Raw genomic sequence first — 24,805 nt, forward strand, 5'->3', positions numbered from 1 at the left:
GACTAGAAATTAAAAGTAAACTTTCATGACCTGATTTTGAAATCCTTTTATTGGCTGGGCGCGGTGGCTCACTCCTATAATCCTAGCACTTTGGAAGGCCAAGGTGGGTGGATCACGAGGTCAGGAGATCGAGACCATTCTGGCTAACACGGTGAAACCCCGTCTCTAGTAAAAATACAAAAAATTACCCGGGTGTGGTGGCAGGAGCCTGTAGTCCCAGCTACTCAGGAAGCTGAGGCAGGAGAATGGCGTGAACCCGGGAGGTGGAGCTTGCAGTGAGCCAAGATCGTGCCACTGCACTCCAGCCTGGGTGACAGAGTGAGACTCCGTCTCAAAAAAAAAAAAAAAAAAAAAAAGAAAGAAATCCTTTTATTTTGCTTTCATAAGACAAACTAGTTTATTTTAAATTTGTTCATAATTTGTTTTTTCTAAAAAAATGAGATAAAGACGTTTTCAACCTGGTATAAGTAAACTTCCACCAAAAGTTCAGGTTTTTAATAACAGTAAATGAAAACAAAAACAAAAAAACAAAAAAACTAAGCTTGGCTGGGCATAGCAGCTCACTTGTAATCCCAGACTTCAGAAGGCTGAGATGAGAGGATTGAGGCCAGGAGTTTGAGAACAGCCTAGGCAACATAGTGAGACTCCCTCTCTACAAAAAGTTAAAAAAAAAAAAAGGCTGGGTGTGGTGGCATGCACCTGTAGTCCTACCTACTCAGGAGGCTGAGGCAGGAGGATCACATGAGCTCAGAAGTTCGAGGCAGCAGTGAGCTAGGACTGTAACCTGTCTCTAAAAAGAACAAAAACCTAAGTTTAATATACTCACCTGTATACTTTCTCTTTTATGCTCATTAACTTCTTGCATTTCATTATTGTGGTTCTCAATGCTTCCCTCTGTTTTACTCAGTAGTTCCCAAAGTGTGGCTGCATATTAGAATCATTTGGGAATTAAATTTTAAGTGTCAGTGCTCCCTCAAGCCACACCATAAACTACAATGCCTGAGCTGGGAGCCTGGCACCAGTATGTTTTAAAGTTCTCCCAAGTGATGCCAATGTACAGCAAAGTTTGGGAAGTAATGATCTATCCCATGGTTTATTATGGGAATAAAGATATGACTGGGAACAGAAAGAGCAATTAAAACTTGGTAATGGTCTCAAACCATCAGAGCAGCTCTAGTGTTCAGCTAAATGATAAATAATAAAAAACTGTGTGACTGGATCACTAGCACCCTCATTTATTTACCACCCAGAGGAAAGCAAGCTGCTTCTTTTTAGAAGGGAAAATTGACTAAAAACAGAAAAAATGGAAATGGATGCAAACACTATTATTCTAATGAGATGAATCTCCTGGATAACCTTCATAATGCATGGGTATTTATGACCCAGTTGGGACTTAAGGGTCTTTTTCAACTCTGAAATTTTTTATTTAAGCCAAATTTCTTAGAGGAGGCAGGAACAGTTCTTCACAGGTTTCAGTTGCTCAGTCAATAGGCTTACCTTATACTGTGCTTTATAATTGTTAAAAGCACTTTCACATTTTCAAGTTCATCTGAACTTCTAAAGCAGGGCAGAAATCGCAATACTCATATTCCTGTTGAGGAAACTGAGGGCTCAAGATATTAAAAGTTGGTATAAGAGTTGGAACCATTTAGAACCCAGTCCTGGTGAACTGCTAGGAAAAAATACTGCCTCTTCACACACCTCAGAGATTCACTCTTTGAGCCTCAACACCCTCTCCCAGAGGTGATTTTCCTTTGGGGGGGGGTGGGGAAAAGCACCTTCTTTTACACATCTGTTGTGTTGAGGAAGGAGAGGCAGGGTGGTGCAAGCATTGTGAAGAGATACAAGTACAAAAGGGGCCTCGAGGAATTTACAGGGGCAGGAAAAACGTGAACATATAATGTGCTCATAGCAATGGAAAAAGAGAGGGAAGTGACAACTATGTGAGATTAGAGTTGTTAAGGAGCAAATGAAGAGCCATTCATAGCTTCTTGGAGGTATTTGCTTGAGTTGGCCACCTCGCTCCTGCTGTGACTGACCTACATGGCTTTGCTTTCTTTAGGTTATGTTACCTTGGTATCTAAACCTGAGCCACCTTCAACTTCATACCTGCTTTCAGTTTTAGTGTATCTGTCTTGCTGGCGAGCAAAATGTATACTCACATCCTGGTTTTCCTCACTGATGCTCAAACTAGCTTTTGTCTCTTATTCTTTTCAGGAACATTCCTCATTGCATTTATTCCAAACCTTCCCATGTCCCTCAAGGCCAGGATTCAGGACTCTAGAATGCACCTTTTCCATTCTGTTAACCAAACCTACAGTTTTTCCACATTTCAGCAGACATCTGCCTCCTCTTGTCATTTTGTTTCTGACTTTAGGTCCCAAAAAGCAGGATTTTACATCTATATTAAACTATTGTTTTAGTCATCTCATATCAGTTTGACTCCTGATTTTGTCATCTAGTTTACTCTCAACTCTTCCCAGCTTAATGCTGCCCAAGACAGTGACAAGCTTTCCTTCTACTTCCTTATTGAAACAACTGTTTCACAGAAAATCTGAAAGACATGAACAAGATCTGCAAACAATGCTTTGAAACCACTACCAGACTGATATTTAATCCAATCATTCTGCCAATTAAGAGGTCACCTAATTAAATGTTCTTTCATTCTACACATAAGTAGCTAACAAATCCAAAAGTAGATGATGCCTTGAAATGCCATCAACTAGGTTTCCTGTTTTGCTACAAATATTTCATCTATGCTTTCAAGTACTCTTTCTTTTCTATTCTCTCTACTTTTGCTGTTATTATCCTAGTCTATTCCCTCTGTACCCCAGGCCTGTACAACTCAATGTTTTAACTGTTCTGATTACATCTCTACCCTCAGTCTCTTGAATCACCAATCCATCCAACACACCCAAAACCTTCCCAAATCACCACTTTGCCCACCTCCCCTCCATGACAATGTTTTAAGATACTTTTTCTTAACAAAGATATTTTAAGATTATAAAAATCGGCACCTAATTTTTACAGACCAAGGGGAACCATTTACAAAGCAAATAACATTAATATAAAATGGTATCAAGACAATAGTTAAAAAATGGCAAAAATTTTCTTATTTTAAAAACGGATCATTTAAAATCCAATGTGCAATAGGACTAAATATTACAGCATTAAGCATTTTCATTGGCCGGGCGCGGTGGCTCACGCCTGTAATCCCAGTATTTTGGGAGGCCGAGGTGGGCGGAGAGGTCAGGAGATCGAGACCATTCTGGCCAACATGGTGAAACCCTGTCTCTACTAAAATACAAAAAATTAGCCGGGCATGGTGGTGTGCACCTGTAGTCCCAGCTACTTGGGAAACTGAGGTAGGGGAATCACTTGAACCCAGGAGAAGGAGATTGCAGTGAGCTGAGATCACGCCACCACACTCCAGCCTGGTGACAGTGAGACACCATCTCAAAAAAAAAAAAAAAAAAAAAAATTTTCATCAAGGAAAATACTGTTTAAGGACAAAATAATTCTTCACAAAATAAAAAGTTAATTGAAAGTAAAACACCCTATTCTTTAGTCTCACAAGCTTCAAAACCAAAAAATGCACAGATGCAGAGTGTCTCCCTAATATTGTATTTATTTTCATTCCAAACTCTCTAGGAAACAAAGCAACAGGTTAAATTATTGGGCCATCTATAAGACTTTGAATAAACACACCCATCTTAAAAGCACTAAATAATGAAATTCTCTATTCAAAATATGCTATTAAAAGCACCATTCTACCGAGTTTATCCTTGACTCTTTGGCTAGAGGAGGTCTGATCATGAGGAAAGCTTGGATTATACATCTTAATAGGTGATTCTGCCTCAGTCTTTTGAGCTATCCCAGGAAGGCTGTGAAGATTCTTGATCCTCTCAGAAGCATGTGATACCAGAGAAGTGCAATAATGGAAACGCTTAAGTTAATCAGAAATTTTTAACTGTTCAAAAATTTGGGCCTTGATTCAGGTTAACAAGATGCTAGTCAGGCAGAGATTTTTAACTGTTCATATTTGGGCCCTGATTCAGGTTAACAAGATGCTACTCCTGCAGTAAAGACCAGTGGCTACTGGTTTGGCCTCTTGAAATGGTCTGCCTCAAGTGTGAATCCCAGCTCTACTACCTAGCCATGTGACCTAGAGCAAGTTACCTGAACTCTTTAAGCCTATTTCCCTGCTGTAAAATGGCAGAATGTTTACCAGGTTGCTTACATAATGCATGTAAAGTGCTTAGTATATACCCAGTACTCCGTAAATACTAATTTATGTTGTGACATGTCCCTTTTAATAATAGCTAACGAAAGTATCAGTGCTTATAATTAATGATCTGAAAACGTTATTTGGAAAAAATGAATCCTTAATCCTAGGGATTCCCTGCACTGAACCCAAACCCAGACTATGTGTTACTGATTTGGGAACCTGTTTTCCTAGGATGTAGTGGTGGTTAAGGAAGTTGTGCCGGAGACTGATTATGTATAAGCACATACGTACATTTTCTTAACTTTGATTCCCTACTTTGGAACAATTATTATACTGTTCAACAACAATACCTTGAACTAACAGAATACAGATTTAACATGTCTATTGAAATACTTTAGTAGGAAAAATGTTAAACAGTTCTTAGATGTAAAGCATAAAAGCAAACTCAATGGTGAGTTTAAGGGGTAAAGCTATCAATTGGTTGAAAAAGAAACTATTTGCATAAAGGCAATTTCCTTTTTTTCTCTGAGACAGGGTCTCACTCTTTCCCAGGCTAGAGTGCAGTGGTGTGATCACAGCTCACTGCAGCCTTGAACTCGGGTTCAAGAGATCCTCTCACCTCAGCCACTCTGGTATCTACGACTACCTGCAGGTACCACCACTAGATAATTTTTTATTTTTATTTTTGTTGAGATGGGGATCTAGCTTTGTTGCTCAGGATGGTCTCAAATGATTGTCCAGCCTTGGCCTCCCCAAGTGCTGGGATTACAGGCATGAGCAACAATTCCTGGTCTGGTAATTTCCTTTGTGACACATACTGATGAGAAAAGTACAGTAACACAACTATCAACTTCCTGACCACATGTAACAGTCTTTATGGTATAAAAACACTTATTCTAAAAGAAAGATTATTTTTCAGATTTTTAGTGAGGTGGTATAATTATGCTATTAAGAATATCTTTTATTTTGGTCTACAAATGAGTGTTAACAGACTAATTAAAAAAGATAAAAGTTGATGGGGGTTTGAGCATAAGAGTCTTAGAGTAGCACAGGTTAAAGAAAGAAGGCAGCTGCAATAAGACACAATCTTAAAGGCGTGGAGAAGGAACAATGTCAACATGCAAAGGCTTAAAACTCCCCTTTCTTTCTCAGCTAATTTTTACAAAGAGAACTTAATTCAAAATTCAATTCTAATACATAATATATATATAAAACCTAATCTGACAAAATGGAAAATATCTTTCATGTCACAAATATGGTACTTAAGTATACTCAATAATTTACTAGTGATTTATACTAACTGAAAAATATGGTATTCATCATCATTTAAAGTTTACTCAGTATTTCAACAAAGTTGCTAGTTTATATTAATAACTTATTATAAAAAACAACTATGGGTAATTTTATTAATTTTTACCATAGAGTTCAGATAACTGGTATTGACAAGTATGGATAATGAAATAAAAATAAGCTCTAACAGCTAATGTGAAAAACTAATCTGTACTAAAACCAGCAGATTACATTCCCATAGATTGCAGAAATGATCTATTGTGCTATAAGGGTTGAGGACAGTGGGTTGGAGAGTAGGGACAATGTACCCACTCTCATCTTAGAGGCAAGACCATGCATATTATTAGAAGAGTGATTCACTGTAACACAACCATAACATTTCAAGTACATTATAGAATTTTCAATTAGATTTCTAAAATTTCAAGTAGAAAAAATTCCAAAATATTTTCAAATCAATATCAATATCCAGAAAGTTCAGTCCCCATTCAGAAACAGATAAACAGTATATTTATTAAATGAGTTAAGACAAATAAACTTTACAAATAGACAAATAATAAAAGGCTCAGTGGCTAAAATAGATGGTAAGCATCATTGAAAGAAATCAACACCATCACGGTATCTCAGTTGGCTTACACGTGTAAAAAGAAATTTTCAAAGAGCAATTTCACAGAAATGAAGCCAGTTTTTTTCTTATAAACAAATCACCAATTCTTGGTTCAAAACTGACATCTGTTATGAAAATTACCATATCACATATTTGTAAGATGACAAGGAGTAACTCATCTTCAAAGTGCAAGTAAGTCTATTTACAACCACAAAAAAGGCAATGATGAGGAGAAAAGGATTTTTAAAAAATATACAAAGATTAAAAACATTTGGGATGCAAAATTAAACAATTTTTTGGTTAGAGGATAAAAGAGAAAAAGTGATTGAATTACAGATTTCAGCTATACATACTATATAATGGGATCCAAGATCTTTAACAGCTTGCTTGCATTTTTTTCTACTTACATAATGCTCTGGAAATTTCTGGTAGAAATTACAGTGTCTCAAAGAGAGAAATACACACTAAGCATGTCTTGCTACTACTTCATGGATGTCATAAGACCCGTTTATGGATTAGAGTTGGTGTAGAAAGCCATTGCCTTGAGTTGAAAAATGAATACTGTAAAAGCTCAATACAAATCCTCCAAAGCACATGCACTTCTAAATCTTTTGGTAATTACATTCATATTTAAGCATAACCAAAATAAAAAAGAAAACTGAAAACATGTCCCTTTTCTCTATTCCCTATGCCTTGTAGGCTCTCCAGTTGATAGGGTCAATTTTTAGAGTTGAAAGGGTTCTTCAAGATAGTCCACCACCCTTATTTAGGGTAAATGATTTTCCCAAGATCATGCAGCACATTAATGGCAAAACCAAGACTAGAAACCAGGTCTTGACTCCTAGTCTAATATGCTTTCCAGCATATCATGCTACCTCTTTTTTACAGTATGATTCACTATAAATACCTGATGAATAAATGTACAATTAAGAATGCTGACAGAGCCAATGTGTTTCTAAGACCTGCAGAGGATTACTGCAAAGATTTGATGGTGAGAAAAAGATTTCCCCCACCCACCAAAAATATCAAGCACCATCAACTAAATGTTTCTTTGCTTGGTCAGCACTCTCAGTTATAGTAGCAGTCCTCGTAAACTTTATGTCAGCCTGAGGATTGTGTATCTGGTGAAATCTGGGCCCTAACACATGCCCGTTTCTAAAGGGTAAAGACAGAGGCAAAAAAGGGAAGAAGGTAGACAAAGGAAAGAAAAAGAGAGCTAAAGAATCCAATTGGCTTAGAGGTGGGCATTCTAGCATATGGTTAATTATTGCATCTAAATATATCATTTTAGAACCTTTTCATGTAATCTCATTTTGCCTAATCTGTTATTTGGCCACTTAAGAATTAAAATAAATGTATCAAAGACAATGGTGGTCATTGTTATTATGTTTTTTACCTGTGAGACTATTTTAGACAAACTAAATTAAATGAAGAGTACGTCAAATGGCAAAATTGTGTTAATTTTCTTAATCTGATTCTATTAAATTACCAGCAAGGAATTAAAGCGGTACTTCATGGGGCTGTTACCATCTTGAAATGTATTCCAATTGTGGTCAAAGAGAACAGACTGATGCACTGTATATGCAGAATTGAGTAAAGAAGCCGAAATGTCTTTTAAAAAAACATTGCCATGAATTTATTTAATAAAAGGGCATATTTATTTATGTTTACAAACAAGTTTCAAAAACAAAAGGAAAACATGTATGCTTCTACTTATTAACCTTTTTCAAAATGCCAACAGCCCTCATGCTGTGTGAAGGTCTCTAAAGATTAGAAAAATCAATACAGTTCACTCACAGTTCACCAAGACATCACTAAACTAACATGTTTAGACAAAAACAAAAAGGACTAAGGTTCTCTTGTAGTTTGATAGTCTGATTTAATTTGATTTGCCTGAAATAACAAAAGCATTTCAAGCATCTTTCATTATGTAGTTGATGTCCTGCATTAAACAATCTACTAAATTCTGAACAAAAGGTTATTAGCAAGTTTTCAAAAATTTTAAAAATTAAACAGTTGCTTCAAAACCATTAAGTAGTAAATGTATTTAAGAAACTAATTAGGACAGATGTCATAACTTCATTAGAACACCACTGCTCATGTTTTTTTGTTTTGTTTTGTTTTTTTCATTTTTTTAAACAAAGCATTAGTGTTATCTATTTGGCTATTAGTATTAGCAATTTATCTACAATATTTAACAAGGTAAATTGTAGGCAAAAATTTAGTACAGTTTCAATAGAAACACCCCTTTTTTTTTTCCTGAAAATACAGCAGTATTTGAAGGACTAATTTTTCTCTGCATCAGTTATAAGGAAGCTTCCCATCTATGAACAGGAACAAAAAAAGTATCTACAAACCTTGTAAACAGATCTGTATCATTTATAAACATAAATAATCCAAATTATTAACAGCCAACAGCAGAAATTAAACTATCAATTCAACGATCCAGGGCTCTTTGTCTTGCCCAGTTTTACTCCTCCCTCTCTCCCATCCAGGACTGAGATAAACTAAAGCTCTGCTAATACACTGTTCAGGACCATGCTTGGGTACTACTGATGATCCACGGGTCACTTACGCTGAGTTACTGTTTATCTGTCAGTTCATTTCTCCCACCCCCCAAAAAGCACCCTCAGTCTGGCAGAAAGCTTTGCTTTTTTTTTTTTTAAAAAAATAAATCTACATTCGTACAAGTGTGTCTTCTGTTGAAGTCCAAAGACAAGAATACTAGCTTGTCCATCACAATATGTGAAAAGACCCAGTTTCAATTTGTTTCTTTACAATGCAGCTAGTGTGTTAACATTCAGCTTACAATCAGAGTGATGTTTCCAAACTATGTAGTGGGCTTCCTGGGGATGAAGAGGTAGCAGACTTGTTCATTTCTATTGTAAGGTGAATTCCACTGTCAACAGCATTGTTATTTTTGTTGGGAGAGGGCGGAGGACTGGAGTTACGTTTTGTAGGAGCATCATCTTCAGCATCAGTGTCATCAATAAGGGGGATATGAGGCTCTGAATCTTCTATCCTAAACTCAGGATGTGTCATAAAGTTGTGAATCGAACTTCTTGATTCCGGTTTTTCTAACCCTTCATATAAAGAACTACGAAATGCATTCACCACTCGAATCTGTAAATATCAGAAAACACAGAAATATGTCAGTACACTATTAACGACTTAAAAATGGTTCATTTATGAGTTTGAATCCACAAACAGCTAGGTATGAGTGAATCATATTTGCATGTAATGCAGTGGAACTTGCAATACACTGTAAAAAAATGAATATTTTAGTAAGACACTACAGAACAACAAAACCACATACTCTAAGAATTAAGAGGTAAAGAATTCAAAGTAATATTAAGAAAATCTCATTGTCATTGGCTAAAAATTTAATAGCCATTTTATAGGATTTTTTCCCTAAAAGAACAAATCAAACACAAAACAAAACAAAAACTTAACCATACACAAGCTTAGCTGATTTTTTAAATTAAAAAGAATGTATTTTGAAAACAACTCAAATAAGTTAAACAAAATCAAGCACAAAGGGTTACTATTTATCATGCTAGGAATTAGGGTGTCACCAACCATGAAAAAGCCAAGCAAATATAAGCTGAATGCCACAATGAACTAACATCTACCCCACTACTCCCTTAATTAAAAACAAAAATAAGAACAAAACCCAAATAAATGTCTATAAAATGCCATTAAACAGCTATAAATATTTGAGTATATGCCATTTGTCTATTATTTGTCTATAAAGTGTTAGTGTTTTTCTCTGCAACAGATTAAAACTTAAATCAATTACTACAGTTATCTGGAAAGAATAGATCAAAAACAAAAACAAATCCTCTGGGATTCTTCTGTGAAAAATTTCCCAAGAAGACACAAAGTGTTAAAAGTTTTGTAGTATTTTCACCCCTAAACAGATAGCTCAACAATTCATCTTCCTCTCAGTCTGCTGTATAAATGAAAAAGATTAATGGGCAATCAAACTTAAAAACATCAGTGCACACACTGACATTAAGTGCTATTAACTCAAGCGTCATTCAGATTTAGGAAAAAAAAAAGGACAAAATCCAACTAGTTGAGCATTTACTATGTATCAATTCAAATACAGTGTTTGCTTTTGCTTTGATTCTAATAAACCCTGTTTAGTAATAAAGACATCATTTACTCATTGTTAAGAGAAGTAAATAACACTTTGACATTCTAGAAAAAAGATGCGGTCACCAAATTCATCTCGTAAGACGGCAATAATGAATAAATTAATACATTTCTTCAAATGAACATGTGAATGCATTTAAAAAAATGTAATGTAGAGTTTAGGGCCATGCACCCACATCTCACCTTCAAGTTGTCTTTCCTTATTTACCAAGCCCTATTTGTAAGCTGCTTTAGTCCATATTCACTTAGCCCTTTATATAGAGTACAGCATAGTCAACTGAGAAATACAAAAGCAAAATGTCTGGGTGTAAATTCCAGCTCTGCCACTTACTACCTGAGGAACCTCGGTCAAACAGGTTTCTTCAACTATAAAATGGGAAATAGCAATGGTACTTGCCTTACGGGGTTGTTGTGGGAGATTAAATTCGTTAGCACACTACAAACTTAAAACAGTGTTAGGTCACAAGTATCGAGGCCACTTTAATGTGCATATTGAACTTTAATGTGCATATAAATTAGTTGGGGATCTTGTTAAAATGCAGATTCTGATTCAGCAGGTGCCTGAAGTCCTGCATTCTAACAACCTCCAAGGTGATGCTAAAGCTGCTGGTCCATGATCCACACTTGGAGCAGCAAGCATCTATTCTATGTCTTGCAACTTTACCATCTTTTATAATTCTATTCTATTTGATTGCTTGTACTTTAGTTCCTTAATTTGACTGATGAATAGCAGCAAATATTTTTCAACTTCTTTTATTGCTCTTGTTCCTCTTCTCCTTTACTAAGATGTAAAGTGTTCTACATATGGAATGTAAACAATGTTTGCTAAATATAACGTTATAGTAATTCATTCAGTGTTTTATTGTGAAGTCTTAAAATTCACATTTTATACATGTGAACATTCAGCAAGTATCCTGACTGTCCTAATAACAAACTGTAAAGCTTAAAATGCAAAAAGATAACTTCCTAAAAAAACTTTGTTGGTATCAGCAGCCCGTAGGCACGGAGGAGAATACAAATTAGAGGATCAGCCAGCAAACTTGATGGGTGATGAGAACTGTTCAAGACAACCCTGAAGATGTTGCTTATTTGATAAGGTTGCTGGTGCTGCAGCTACTGAAGACAGAACAACAGTTAAGCTTTCTGTGTATGTGTGTGTTTTCCGTCTGTTTTTCTTTGTAATCAGTCTGGGTATAAAAGTGAGCAGTGAAGAATTGGGGGAAATAAATCTACTTTTTAAACATGTTAAATATGGAAAATATCTAGAGCTCAGAAGAAAAGTGTAAACTTAAGTTAGAGATTTGAGAGTTAGTGAAGCTCTAAGAGGGGCAGAGTATAAAGGTGAGGGCAACAAGTATATGTGCACACACATTCACACACATACACCGGTGGCAGGCAAAGTCAGATTAAATCCCTTCTTAGCAAAACTTCAATTCTGCGAAGACTTTTCCTATCTGAAAGAATCTGTTGAACAATATTAGAGAATTTTCTTTTCTAACCACTTCATAAATAATAAAACTGAGTAACAGAGAGGATGGGTGGCTGACTTGTTAAGGAACTCCTAATTAGTGCTAAAGAGTCTTAAAACCTACGTTTCTGGGCTCCCAATTCCAGGTTCCTTGGAAGTCAAGAGAAGACAAAAACATACGAACACTTACTTTATCCCTAACCTCACTTGAATAAAACATTCCATAAGATTAAGGTTAATGCTTCCTTTGTCTGACACATCTATTTAAGCCACATGACTGGTTAGTTTCAGCATGTTACTAGGCCAGCTCAGCAATGCTCGAAAGCAATTCAGTTTTCAAAGAACAGTTCTTGAGATACATACAATAAAGCTCAGATTAACCAGGAATCATTGAACCAGAGTTGTTTTACTTTCACTTATAAAGAACATAAGAAAGCACTCTTGATCTAAGGCATGACACTGAGCTGGCTCACACCTGCTCTGATCTTTATTACTTTCTGTATGTAAAATTCTCACAGTACAGTAACTGTGAGGAAAATAATAATTTTGTGCACAATACTTTAGGTAGGAAGGAAACTATATTAATAATAATTCAATTGAAGTAGAAATATAAGTAAACTTAATTACAGGCTTTTGAAAATCCAAGCCTATTTATTTTATCCAGTTTTAAAATTCAATTCCTATTTATTATCTATTTAAACCTACTCTGGAGCATACTTATACCCCTTGAAATCATCAGAATTAAGAAAAATTCAGTAATTCCTTTGTCAAAAATATTCTGTAAAAGTAAACTGTTCAACAGAGGGAAAAAAAAAACCCAAAAATACTACATGAAGCATATATGGTAAACAAAAAAACTGAAGTGATTATCATAATCATGAATTTTAAGAAACTGAAAATGATTATCAAGGTAAACAATATATGAAATATAACAAATCCATACAAGATCATGTACCTACAAAACCAATTTTTCTAAATACCATCCTAACTTTTGATAGCAGAAAATAACATTGTTTTCTGCCTAAAATGTTGCACAGAAGAGAGAGCTCTAAAATACTAATCACAAGCCAATAAATCTTAACTTCTACAACAAATTGCCCACTTCTGAAATTTGTTTTCATTACTACTTTTTTCTATGTGCACTAACTTAAAGAATTGCAATGGTACAGTAAAAGATACTTTGCAACTAGAAACAAAATTCTAGATTGTTTTCCAAAGTTGGGTACTTGCATATTAAATTTTCTCAAAAGGAGACCCACTTGTGTAATGTTCTTATCTATCTGGAACAGGGGTTAGTGAACTTTTTCTGTGAAGTGCCAGACAGTAAAGTATTTTAGGTTTTGTGAATTATACAGTCTGTCATAATTATACAACTCTGCCCTTATAGTGAAAAATCTGCCACAGGTAATACTTAAATGAATGGGCAATGCTGCATTCCAATAACAACTTATTTCCAAAAATAGACAACAGGCTAGATTTGGCCCATAAGCTGTAGTTTGCTGATCCTTCACCTAGAAAACCAAATTTTCTCTCAATTTCTCATTTCCAGGAATGTGTCTTTATTTATTCAGGAAAAAAAAAATCTACTAATGGTAAAAACTGGTGTTAGAATGATATACTTTATAAATAGAAGAAAACTACAGAATGTTTTCTCTAGAGACCTGTAAGAGTGCAGATCTGACTAATAAATGAAGGGAAAAAGGTCTCTTCAGAGGTGTTTGAGTCTAGCATTTGACAAAGTCGAAATGGATTATTTCTTCTAATTTAGCTAAGCAAGGTCACCCAATAAGGGTTAAAGAAATCTGACACCCATAGGTAGTTCTAAAACTATTCCATATTAGGGCAGAAACACAGTGATAAAATGAAATCTTTCATTAAATATATTAACATAATTCTGTATTTTGGCTGATGTTCTGTACCACCTAAGACAATGCTCCACCAACAAGGTTGAAAGACGTTTATGGTAACAGCAACATAATTACTGCAACTCTTGGTGTATAATGACAACTGTATTAACGAGATATGATTTAGTCCCTGGATAACTCCAAGAACATAGGACATAGAATAAAGAAGTAAACATCTCAAACCTTGATAAAGCAACAACTACAAACCTTCCTTTGCCACTCTCTTAAGTGCACCTTTACTTCCCTGAAGTATCTGCTCCCCTAGCCACATGGGCCCAGAAACTCAGAGGTTTCATATGTAACTGTGCATCAGAAAAAAAGAGCCTGGGGTGGAAAAAAAGATGCCCGGGTGCAGAGGTGTGTGCATATATGTGTCTGCCTGCCTGTCTTAAAACAGTTTATGATTGCTTTGATATTTAATATAAAGCTTGGAACACAATCAGACTGAGAAATATAATAAGTATAGTATACCTAAAGCCATCTGATATCCCTCCAAATGAAAAAAACAATTACTTAAAATATTGGTAAATAAAAACGAATAGGATACACATTACCCATGAGATAAACTTGTCAAAAAAGTTTAATATGAAGCTAATCAATAGGAATCAGACAAATCTGGAAGGTAGAACCCTTCATGAGACAATTCACCTGGATTTTTCATAAGTCAATGTCATAAAAAATAAAGGCAGGGAATGAATACAGGTTGGAGACTAGACTCATAACACACATACTGTCAATAATTATTTCTTGGATTAAAAAAGCTATAAAGGAAATTTTGGGGGCAACCAGAGAAATCTGAATACTAACTGTCTGTTAGATAATACGGTATCAATGTTAAATTTCTTGGATAATAAAGTATGATTATATACAGGAATTCTTAGGTACATGCTGAAGTATTTAGGGATAAAACACCATGGTATCTGCCATTTTCAAACGGCTCAGAAAAAAAGTTATATTAATATACAGATAAAGTAGTGTCATAAAATATTAAGTGGTAAATCCAGGTGAAAGATTTTCATGTATTAATGTTTCAACTTGTCTGCGGGTTTGAATTTTTCAAATTTAAAATTTTGAGGGAAGGGGGTCTATCAAGATAAAGTCTTAGTTTGGCTCCTTCTTGTGGGGTATAAACAGATGCTTACTTTCCATTTCAGCTTCCCTTAGTTTATTACTCTTTCAGTACCAGACTATTATCAATCCCTTAGTTTATTCCTCTTTTAGTACCAGATTATAATCACTGAGGCCTCATTTGGTGAATTCTATCAAGGGTCATCTTGGGAGTCACCTCCTTCAGGCAATTTTTCTTGACTTTCCAGGGTAGGCTAAGGACCCTGTTAAGACAGTTTGTGTTTTACTACCATGTAGAAATTTCCAACTATTTGTTTTTGTCCTTTACTAGGCTGCAGGTTCTGGAGGTTCCAGCATAGTTCTGACATATGGTAGGCCTTCCATAAAGGCTTGTGGAACATTTACCATCTAGGGCTAGGTGGTAAGGAGCTCTAGAGAGAGAGGCATAGTTTGAAATCCATAGATACAGGGAGGAAGAGGCATTTTTATTGTATCAGGCATAAGGCCAGGCAATTTATGGTTACCATTTTATTCAGGTAGGTAATTTTTAAAAGGAAGAGTTCTAGCTGTCCCTCTATGTAAATTTAATATCTTAATGTTAGAGAGTCACTTGGAACACTTTGCTTTACATCATGCGGCCTCTGCTTATTAGCCATAGAGAAGTTATTTAAACTCTAAGGCAGTTTTCACACCTGTAAAACAGGGACAGTTCTTACTGTGCCTGTTTCACCACATTTTAAAAAATATCAAATGAAAATATACTTAAGTAAATAGGCAACAAACAGGCATTAAGTGGAAAGTCTGCACTGTTTTCTCCCTTAATTCATCCTCTCTGCAGCTTCTCAAGGTTCCTCTAGTCCTTTGCTGGCTGGAGACCAAATGGAAAAGATATGTCTCTGTCTACTTCAAGGCTAACCTTAGGTATTTCCGTAAATTTTGGGGTTTACATCTTTAATGCCTCCAATATACTGAGAACGCACCATGAATTCTCAGTAAGATTTATAGCTTATAAGGCTTTTAGAAAGTTTGCTATTTACTAAAAACCTGAAAGAAAACGTTATTTTAGTCAATTATTGAAAATTACAACATTTGTTGGTTCAACAATTAATCAATAGTATACTTTTCCTACTTCTGAAACTTAACAGTATGATGCAATTTTTAACTAAATTGACTATACAAATGGAAAAAAAAAACCACCCCAAACCATAAATACCACAGAAACTTTTTAAATTTACACAGTGATTTCCCCTGAAACCACCCCACAATCAAGCAAAAAAAAAAAAAAAAAAAAAAAATTCAAAGCAAGGCAAAGTTCAGGTTAAGAAGGCAAGCAACTGGCTATACATACTGAAAACTTGTCTTCAGGCTACTAACTTACTTTCCAAATTGGACAAAAGTCAAAATGCTAAGTTTATTCTTAGCTTTGAAAATGCAATTTCCTGGTTCTGTTAGATGAGTTTCAAATCACATGCTTTTAGGAAACATGCAATATAAACATGTTTAAAGGCATATACCCAAAAATTTATAGTAGTTTCACAAGTTCTAAGCTACAATTTTATTCCCCATATTAACTATCAGAGTTAGCACAGAGACAAGCTCACAGATTGCATCTAATCTTTGGTTGCAATTGTTCCACCTGTTATCTAGCCCTCTAAGAAATAAAACAACAACGACAACACTTTGAGGTCTCAATCCACTTTACGAAAAGAAAGCTTTATGAAAAAGCCTGAACAATGAATTCAAACATTAAGGAGAAAATGAGAAACGTTAGGTGTGTGAAGTAGGAAATGTTAATTTCATGCACTTAGGAACACACACTCACACCCCACAGTAGTAGAAGCAGTAGAAGAGGAAAACACTACATGTGTAGGGGTAGAAATATTTGTTACATCATGATGCTGGCTGGCGATGGAGGGTTGTCGCCTTAGAGCCCCCTGAATGGAACTTCCACTCTGGAAAGCATTCACTACATCCATCTGCAAGGAATCAGAGATTGTGACAGCTTGCTCAGCAAGAGAGAGAGAGAACAAGAGAAAGGACCATTCCATCTATCAACATATAAAAAGAAAAAGGCACTTTTTACACAGCACATAGGCAAGAATAGCATTTTGAGATGAAGTGGGGGGTGGGGGAGCTAGGAAAAAAGGAGCTTGGGGCATATAGACACATTCTTTCATAATCAGTTAAAAGTCTCACTCATTCCAGGCACCAGTATTACTTTTCAAGAAAATACAATTTGTGGGTTGGGAAGGCTAGAGAGGAAGTTTAAGGAGCACACTCGAACCTCCTCCCCAGGTCAAAAAGCCCTGGCTCCCATCATCTCTCCTACCTCTCTACCAGGCCCATACCTGTGTTTGGATTCTGTTCAGACCTCTAAACCACAAGATTTGGCCACGCCGCAACTCCCTTTCAGCGTGATCAATCTCTTCAACATCCTCTGCTAATTCCTCCTCAGGTATTTCTTCCTTTTGTGTTCCATGACCAGCTTCTTTGAGGAATTTTAAACGGCTAGTTGGAATTGTTGAAATAAGCTACAACACAGGGGAATGAACTTAGAAATAAATCATATCAAGTAAAGGTAAGCTGATCAACTGTAATACTAAAGGTATTAAAAGTGGTGAGAGTATCCGACTATCTTTACCAATGAAGTAATGGGATCCTGTTGATTAGTCTTTCTCTCCCAGAGCAAAATACATTCTTCTCTTAGCTACACAAAAGATTTGAGTTTGAAGGATAAAAAGTTTTCCTAAATGAAAATTAACCTGATTACATTTTTCATATTTTCATCAGGACATTCAAGACAGTACATTGTAAAACCATGCTCTGATATATGTATTTACTTAAAAAGTCCTATTTATTTCGAATACAATGAAAATGGCAGGTGGTCTTACTAGACGCAAAACATGTTTACATTTCATTAATGCTGTCAGAGTTCAATGAGAAGAAAATGTATAAAATTTTTTAAAAAATCATTAAGGTTACATTGAAAATAGTTTTGTTACATTTTTTTTTTAAATGCAACAGTTTAAAATTAGATTAGTACTGATTGATGACGCCAAACGAAAACAGATGTCCTAGAAAACACAAAGGATACAAGAAACACCAATACACATATATTAGCTTATGTGTTAACATCCATTCTCTAAGGCAGCAGTTGGGTTTATCAGGGAGAAACAAGCATGTAGTCAGCTATAGAATTCTGCTTGGAGAACTTCTAGTACACCCACCTCATTTCACCACAGTGAAATAGGCTTCAAGGCACATAAAGTGACTTGTTCATGGAGTGACTAGGAACCTAGGTCTCCCGACCACCAAAGGCAGTGCTTGTTCTACCATGGTACATTTAGTATGGGTCTTACTTAAAAGATGATCTGTATTAATGAGGTACTCAAAATAGATAAGAAAAGAAACCTCAGAATCTAGAAACATAGTTAAGAAAAAGAAGAGATAGAAAGATGTAAAGACTGGGCTAAATTTAAGGAAAACCTGAAAGTCTGGTTTCACTGATTTGCAGAATGACAATAAATTAGCTCATGCAAATTATATGCCATAATATATATTAACCTTCATCTATGAAAATGGTAGTATAGATTTTCTATAACTTAGTTTTATAGTAATGGGCTTAAAATGAACAATGCATAAATCACTGTCACATTTAAAAAATAATGACATGTATTTGCAAGTAAGCTGCCTACAGTAAATATGAGGTGTATCTCTTATTTCAGGCACTTTATTTTATATATACACTGTTAAAGCTATTCAATTCAAATCTAAAACATCATTTTGTGACCCCTTTTTCCAGGTGACATTATTTTTATAAAAACATTCTCTAAGGTCAGTTTTTCCTATGCTGCATACTGGATTAAATTACAGAACAAAATGACAACGGTTTTTTTTTTTTTTTTTTTTTTTTTTGAGATGAAGTCTCGCTCTTCTCTCCCTGGCTGGAGTGCAATGGCGCGATCTTGGCTCACTGCAACCTCCGCCTCCTGGGTTCAAGCAATTCTCCTGCCTCAGCCTCCCAAGTAGCTGGGATTACAGGCGCCTGCCACCATGCCCAGCTAATTTTTATACTTTTAGTAGAGACGGGGTTTCACCATGTTGGCCAGGCTGGTCTCAAACTCCTTACCTCAGGTGATCCGCCCGCCTCGGCCTCCCAAAGTGCTGGGATTACAGGCGTGAGCCACCATACCCGGCCATGTATTTTTTACATTGTTGTAAAAAAATTTTTTCTGAAAATGTAAAAATAGGTTATAGAGTAAAAGATACAGATATTAGCATCCTAACCAGTTATAAATACATCATTTTTAACAACTGCTACAAAACTTCTTCTAAAAAACAAGTTAAAAAAACTACATAAAAAGTTAGGATAGTATTTTATAGTACAGGCATAATCATAATGAACAAGTGACATACTGGAACTAATACAACATTAAAAAAACTTATCTTTGAATGCCCTCTCTTTACTCACCACATTAACGATTTAGAATCAAGTAATGAAACTGTTAAAGAAAATACATACTAGAAATTAAAAAAAAAAAATCACTTTAGGTTTAAACAAAAACTGATGAAATTTTTACCTGGCCCCAGAGTAATGTTCCCATTCCTAGGAATATTGACCATAGCCACTGTTCTATTGAAAGTTCTGAACAACTGAAAGGTTTTCCACCAAACTGCACAATTATTATCTGGAGGAATAATCAAGAGTAAATTTACTTAAATCTTAAATTTCAAAATTCATATACTTAAAAAAAATCAAATTTATGTCCTCTAAAACAAGATGAACAACCACTATTCTGATGAATTGTATTATATTAGTCACAACTGAAAATAAGACAACTGAAATAGACCTTTCCTCTTTCCCCTCCAGTCCACTTTCCCTCTTAAAAAAAAAAAAAAAAGACAACTGAAATAAAGTAAAATCTCTGCCCAATGTTTTTAATGCATGCGTATTTCATGTTTAAATTACGCTTACTAAAAAGTGAAATTCTTATGACCAAGAATAATAATTTTATACTGTTTCCAATATAACCCCAAGCAACTACATTCCCCTATATTTAGTACAATTCTTCAAATAATTTATGCCTTTCTCAAAATATAGTACTCTTTTGTAGAAAAGACTGTATGTTACTGGAAAAATACGCAATATTAAAAAAATTCCACATAGCTGTTTATTTCTAGTTAACATTTAGACATACTAAGATAAATACAAACAGACTGTAAGAGAAGAAAGGCAACTTGGAAAGTTCTATGAAATATGGGCTAACTCAGGTGAGGTGATCCCAGATTTGCTCTCCTTTATGAAAAGAGTGAGGTCTGATGATGAATATAAATTCATAATACAGTGCTTATGTTTTGCTTGTTATTCTAAAAGGCCTAAAATAGTGTGCACGGAAATATTAAGAATTAACTGGGGTTGGGTGTGGTGACTCATACCTGTAATTCTAGCACTTTTGGAGGCTGAGGTGAGAGGATTGCTTGAGCCCAGGAATTCAAGACCAGCCTAGGCAACACAGCAAGACCCCGTCTTAATTAAAAAATAAATAATTTTTTTTAAAAAGAATCAATTAACAACATTCACCCTCCTGTGAGTCTGACAGGCCTTTGATATGGCAGTTAAGTAGTTCCCAAATATTAAAATCAAAAATAATTTTGGTAGTTAACATTTTAAAACCTTAAAGTTACAATTCCTTTTTTTTTTAGCTCTACTTTATTCAAATTCAAGTGATTTTTACTTCTCGGTTCCCCTATTTTTTAAGTTAATTTGTGCACTTGTACAGATAGATTTCCAATTGCTTTCTTAGTAGCCCAATTAGAATACAACTGATTTGACAACCAGATCTGGATTTTAGTAGAGATATAAAACTGAAGTAATTTTCTTTTATAAATCAAGAAAATAATGAGCATGAAAAGAGTTCAATATGTATTTGTACAAGTGATCTTAATTTTTTTTTAAATTTAAACCTGATCTTTTTTTTGGTATAATGTGGGATGTAAAAAGAATACTAAAATGCTGGGAAACAATTAATTGATTGGCTGACTTTGTTTCCTAAGAAATAATATCTTTCACTTTACAGTTGGAAGAAATAAAACTGTTTGTCTAGTTGGTTGTGGCATTTACTTCTAAGAACAGGAGATTCAGTTTCCATATTCTTTAACATATACCTTAAATCACCATGATATTATATATGTCACCAAGGCAATAGTTCCACACATGTTCCACACAAGTGATTGCTAGAACAAGGTGTTTACCTAATGTCTCCCATTTAACAGGCAAATTTGAAACTATCTTTTCCAGTTACCCACCTGTACCACAAAAGTGCCTAAAACAATTGTGCAGAAGATGGCATTGTTAAAGATTCCTTCAAATACATTTCTTTCACCATGAATTTTCCGGGCATTTATTTCGTTGAAAAGTTGCATCAGCACAAAGGTATTAAAAACAATAGTATAATGTTCTGAAGGAGGAGCATGCAAAGGAGCATTTCTTCCACTATCAATGTCAAAAAACTTTTCTCCTGAAAGAATGAAAAATGACTATTTTGTAATTATCATACCAAATAAGATTTCAAGGAGGTATACAAATTAAAACTTAGCTAGACCTTTTATTTGATCTGAAATGGCAGCATGGAAGGAGCTAGAGAAACCTGGGATTATCTAGTACAACTCTTTTGTTTTATAGGCAAGGAAACAGAAGCTCCCAAAACTATGGTGATAATCTCAGGATCACATATCTAAATTAGTGGAGAGCCAGGATAAGACATCAGGACTGTTTATTCTCCTGTTTATTCTACTATCTAGCTTATTGTCTCCCCAAATTTACTAAGCACTCACTGATTAAGAAGAAATTAAAGATAAATGGGAAGTCAGGAATAGAATTTAGGCTCTTGAAAATGTGTAACATTATAACATCTTGGATGATTAGCTTGGAAAAGAAACAATTAACTGAAGCTTTATTAGACACTGAATTCTTACCAGCAAATAAGAGTGTAAAGACTACTACAAGTTGATAGAATGCATGACCCAAAATATTCTTCATCATTGTACGTGAGATGAGAGGCTTATTTCTACCATAAGGTTTCCGAAGCAAGAGAGACTCAGTGGGTGGTTCCGTTGCCAGAGCCAGGGAAGCGAGTGTATCCATTATGAGGTTTACCCACAGCATCTGCACAGCCTTAAGCGGTGAGTCCTAGAAAAGATATGTTTCCTAATAGACATTCACAACTACTCAGGGGCTCAGCAATTCTCAGGAAGCCTTTAGGGTTTAAAAACTTGAGAAACAGAACAGGATTATATTTTTATATTAACTAACCTAAAATATTAAGCTTCAGCTTAAATATTAAGTATTTTTTAAAAGGCATTTAATATACTTTTTAAATTTAAAGTAAACAAGTTTTGATAGACAAGTCATCACCTACTTGAGTAATGCAGGCGCCCGTAAAAGCAACAATCACTGCCACTACATTAACAGTAAGTTGGAACTGAAGGAATTTTGAGATGCTGTCATAGACATTTCGTCCCCACATAACTGCTTTAACAATGCTTGTAAAGTTGTCATCTGTGAGAATAATATCGGATGCTTCTTTAGCTACATCAGTTCCAGCAATACCCTGTTAAAAAAGATTTTGTGAATTAGACTAAATGTTTTAAGTATAACTTTCAAATAGTCAAAAAATACACACTTAATAAACAAAAAGTTTACCATTATACCTAATAAATATTACTTAAATTTACACTAAAAGAAGGTAACAGAGTTATTCTAAGATATTACTAGGAAAGACATTCTGGTTTAGCAGAAATCAAACAAAGAATGAAGTATTAAAAATAAGGTTCAAGTTGGGTTAAAAATGGAGGTATGAACAAAGACATTACCCAAGTTCCTTCCAAAAGCCACACAAAAAGGTATCTATTAATAAAAAGCAAACAAACTCTATGAAGACAGTTAGAGGAAAAGGAGATTCTACCAAAAAAAAAAAAAAAAACCCATAAAACCTTACAGGCTAGAAAGCAGATAGCCAAATGGTAAGTAACTCAGCAGACACAAGAAAGCTGAATCCTAATCCAAGTGTAGAGAAAGCAGAAGTAGCTCCCCCTTTCCCCCCGACAACAGAACCCCCGTCAGCTCCGGACTTGGCAGATTTACGTGGCACTGGAAGTAGGGGTGAAGCTAGGAATAAAAAAAGGAAGATCTCTTGAAAGTCTACTGAAGACGCATTTAGAAGCTTCAAACTAATAACAATGTCATCAACAGGAGAATGGGGTAATTAATAAATTGTGGATTAATAAAATGAGTGAATTACAACTATATTAACATAAATGATCTCACAAACACAATGCTGAATAAAGAAGATGAACTCAACACATAATGTATGACTCTTCCGTACAAAGTTCAAAAACAGGCAAAAGGAATAATCTTCAGGATACTGGTTATCTTTGCAGATAGACAAGGCAGTAATCAGAAGGGAGTAGGATTCACTAAAAAATTATCAAAAAGCTTATCCTCATGAACCTTGCCACGAGCCGAAAGCGTTCCCCAAATTCATGTGTTGGAAACGTAATCTCCAATCAACCAAGTGCAGACATAGAAACTCAGAGGTGATATCATGATGAAGGCTCTGCCCTCATGTATGGATTAATATCATTATTTTGGGAGTGATTTCATTATCAAGAGTGACATCGTTATAAAGGTGAGTTTGACCCCCTCTTGCTTTTGTGCTCACGTGTGGTGTTCTCATGCCCTTCTCCCATGACATGACACAGCATGAAGGCCCTCACCAGATGCTGGCACCCTGGCTCTTGGATTTACTCACTTCCAGAACCTCAAGTCAAATAAACTTTTATTGTTCATGAATTATTAAGTCTTAGATATTCTGTTATCGCAATACAAAATGGACTAAGACAAACCCTTTCTCAGGAAGCAGATGGAGAAGATGACTCCACCAGATAAGGGAATAAACCAAAGAAGATGATGCCACCGAATTCATGAAGTACAAGATCCAACACAAAGGAGAGATAAAGAAAATCCTCAGGTATGGAGACCAAGAAGACAGCTGTGCAGCAAGGCTAGCAAACAGCGAGTGCAGATTAAAGCACATTGAAAGATGTTGAGAGACCTATCTCTTAGAAACTAAAACTGGTAAGAGTGCTAAAGGTCTCTGATGTATGCAACAGAGAATTTGGGGATGAATTAGTTAAGTACATAGAAAAACTAAGCCAAAAAAATTCAAACAAACCAAATAAAAATTAAAAGAAAGCAAGTAAAAGACAACAAATTATAGGGAACATAAAAAGCTGTGTAAGGAAGGAAAAGTAATTACAGTAGACCACACAGATCAGGTTGAAACAGCATTTACAGTCACAGTAAGGACTGAATATTGATCAAATCTAAATTATGATATAACTCTGCTGGCAGATGATGGGATGGGTAGTGAGCATGAAGGTATATGGGGTGAATGTGGTCTATATGCTTGTGAAAGCATTAAGTCCTCATCTTCATTAATGAAAGTCAGTAGTTAAAGCCTTATATTAAAAAAATCAAAAAGCACCAGAATCATGTGATTTAGAGAGATAAAGGTACATAACTAAGGAAAAGCAGCAGCTAAAACAGTTTCCTTTGGGAGCCAAAAATTTGGTATGTGGCAGGGAACTTGCTTTTAAGTCTTATAGAACTACCTGACCTTTTAAATGCTACGCATACATTGTTTTGATAAACACGAAGTTCAGATGAAACCTTTCTCAAAATACTCAATGAAAAAACAATCTTATTTTAGAATCTTAGTCTCCAGCTCCCAATGTGAATATTTTACTTTTAATGTCCCACTTTTTTTTTTTTTTTGAGACAGAGTCTCGCTCTATTGCCCAGGCTGGAGTGCAGTGGCGCGATCTCAGCTCACTGCAAGCTCTGCCTTCTGGGTTCATGCCATTCTCCTGCCTCAGCCTCCGGAGTAGCTGAGATTACAGGCACACATCACCACACCCACTATTTTGTATTTTTAGTAGAGACAGGGTTTTACCATGTTGGCGAGACTGGTCTCGAACTCCTGACCTCAAGAGATCCACCCACCTCGGCCTCCCAAAGTGCTGGG

General features: G+C 35.4%; 1 protein-coding gene and 1 long non-coding RNA gene across 8 annotated transcripts in view; one reads left to right on the forward strand and one right to left on the reverse strand.

Moving 5' to 3' along the window:
* The window catches only part of LOC103892101 (uncharacterized), a 71,348-nt gene extending 56,841 nt beyond the window's left edge, over positions 1-14,507 (forward strand). For 2 of the 3 annotated variants that reach the window (XR_010135809.1, XR_008512027.2), the window contains 2 exons: positions 4,763-4,880; positions 11,271-14,507. This is a non-coding gene — a long non-coding RNA (uncharacterized LOC103892101). The remainder of the gene's footprint in view (positions 1-4,762; positions 4,881-11,270) is intronic. The other variant, XR_008512028.2, reaches the window with a different exon arrangement.
* Positions 6,003-24,805, reverse strand: part of ATP2B1 (ATPase plasma membrane Ca2+ transporting 1) — a 119,601-nt gene continuing 100,798 nt past the window's right edge. For 3 of the 5 annotated variants that reach the window (XM_024256622.3, XM_054527483.2, XM_054527484.2), the window contains exons 16-21: positions 22,139-22,330; positions 21,696-21,909; positions 21,027-21,238; positions 19,301-19,408; positions 17,069-17,251; positions 6,003-9,245 (exon numbers count right to left, since the gene is read on the reverse strand). In XM_024256622.3, coding sequence (XP_024112390.1) covers positions 8,934-9,245; positions 17,069-17,251; positions 19,301-19,408; positions 21,027-21,238; positions 21,696-21,909; positions 22,139-22,330 — 1,221 coding nt within the window. In that variant the 3' untranslated portion in view covers positions 6,003-8,933. Of the gene's footprint in view, positions 9,246-16,582; positions 16,697-17,068; positions 17,252-19,300; positions 19,409-21,026; positions 21,239-21,695; positions 21,910-22,138; positions 22,331-24,805 lie in introns of all 5 variants that reach the window. The other 2 variants (XM_054527486.2, XM_063712218.1) reach the window with 2 other exon arrangements.

The sequence above is a fragment of the Pongo abelii genome, chromosome 10 (genome assembly GCF_028885655.2).
Source record: "Pongo abelii isolate AG06213 chromosome 10, NHGRI_mPonAbe1-v2.0_pri, whole genome shotgun sequence".
Taxonomy (NCBI): Eukaryota; Metazoa; Chordata; class Mammalia; order Primates; family Hominidae; genus Pongo; species Pongo abelii.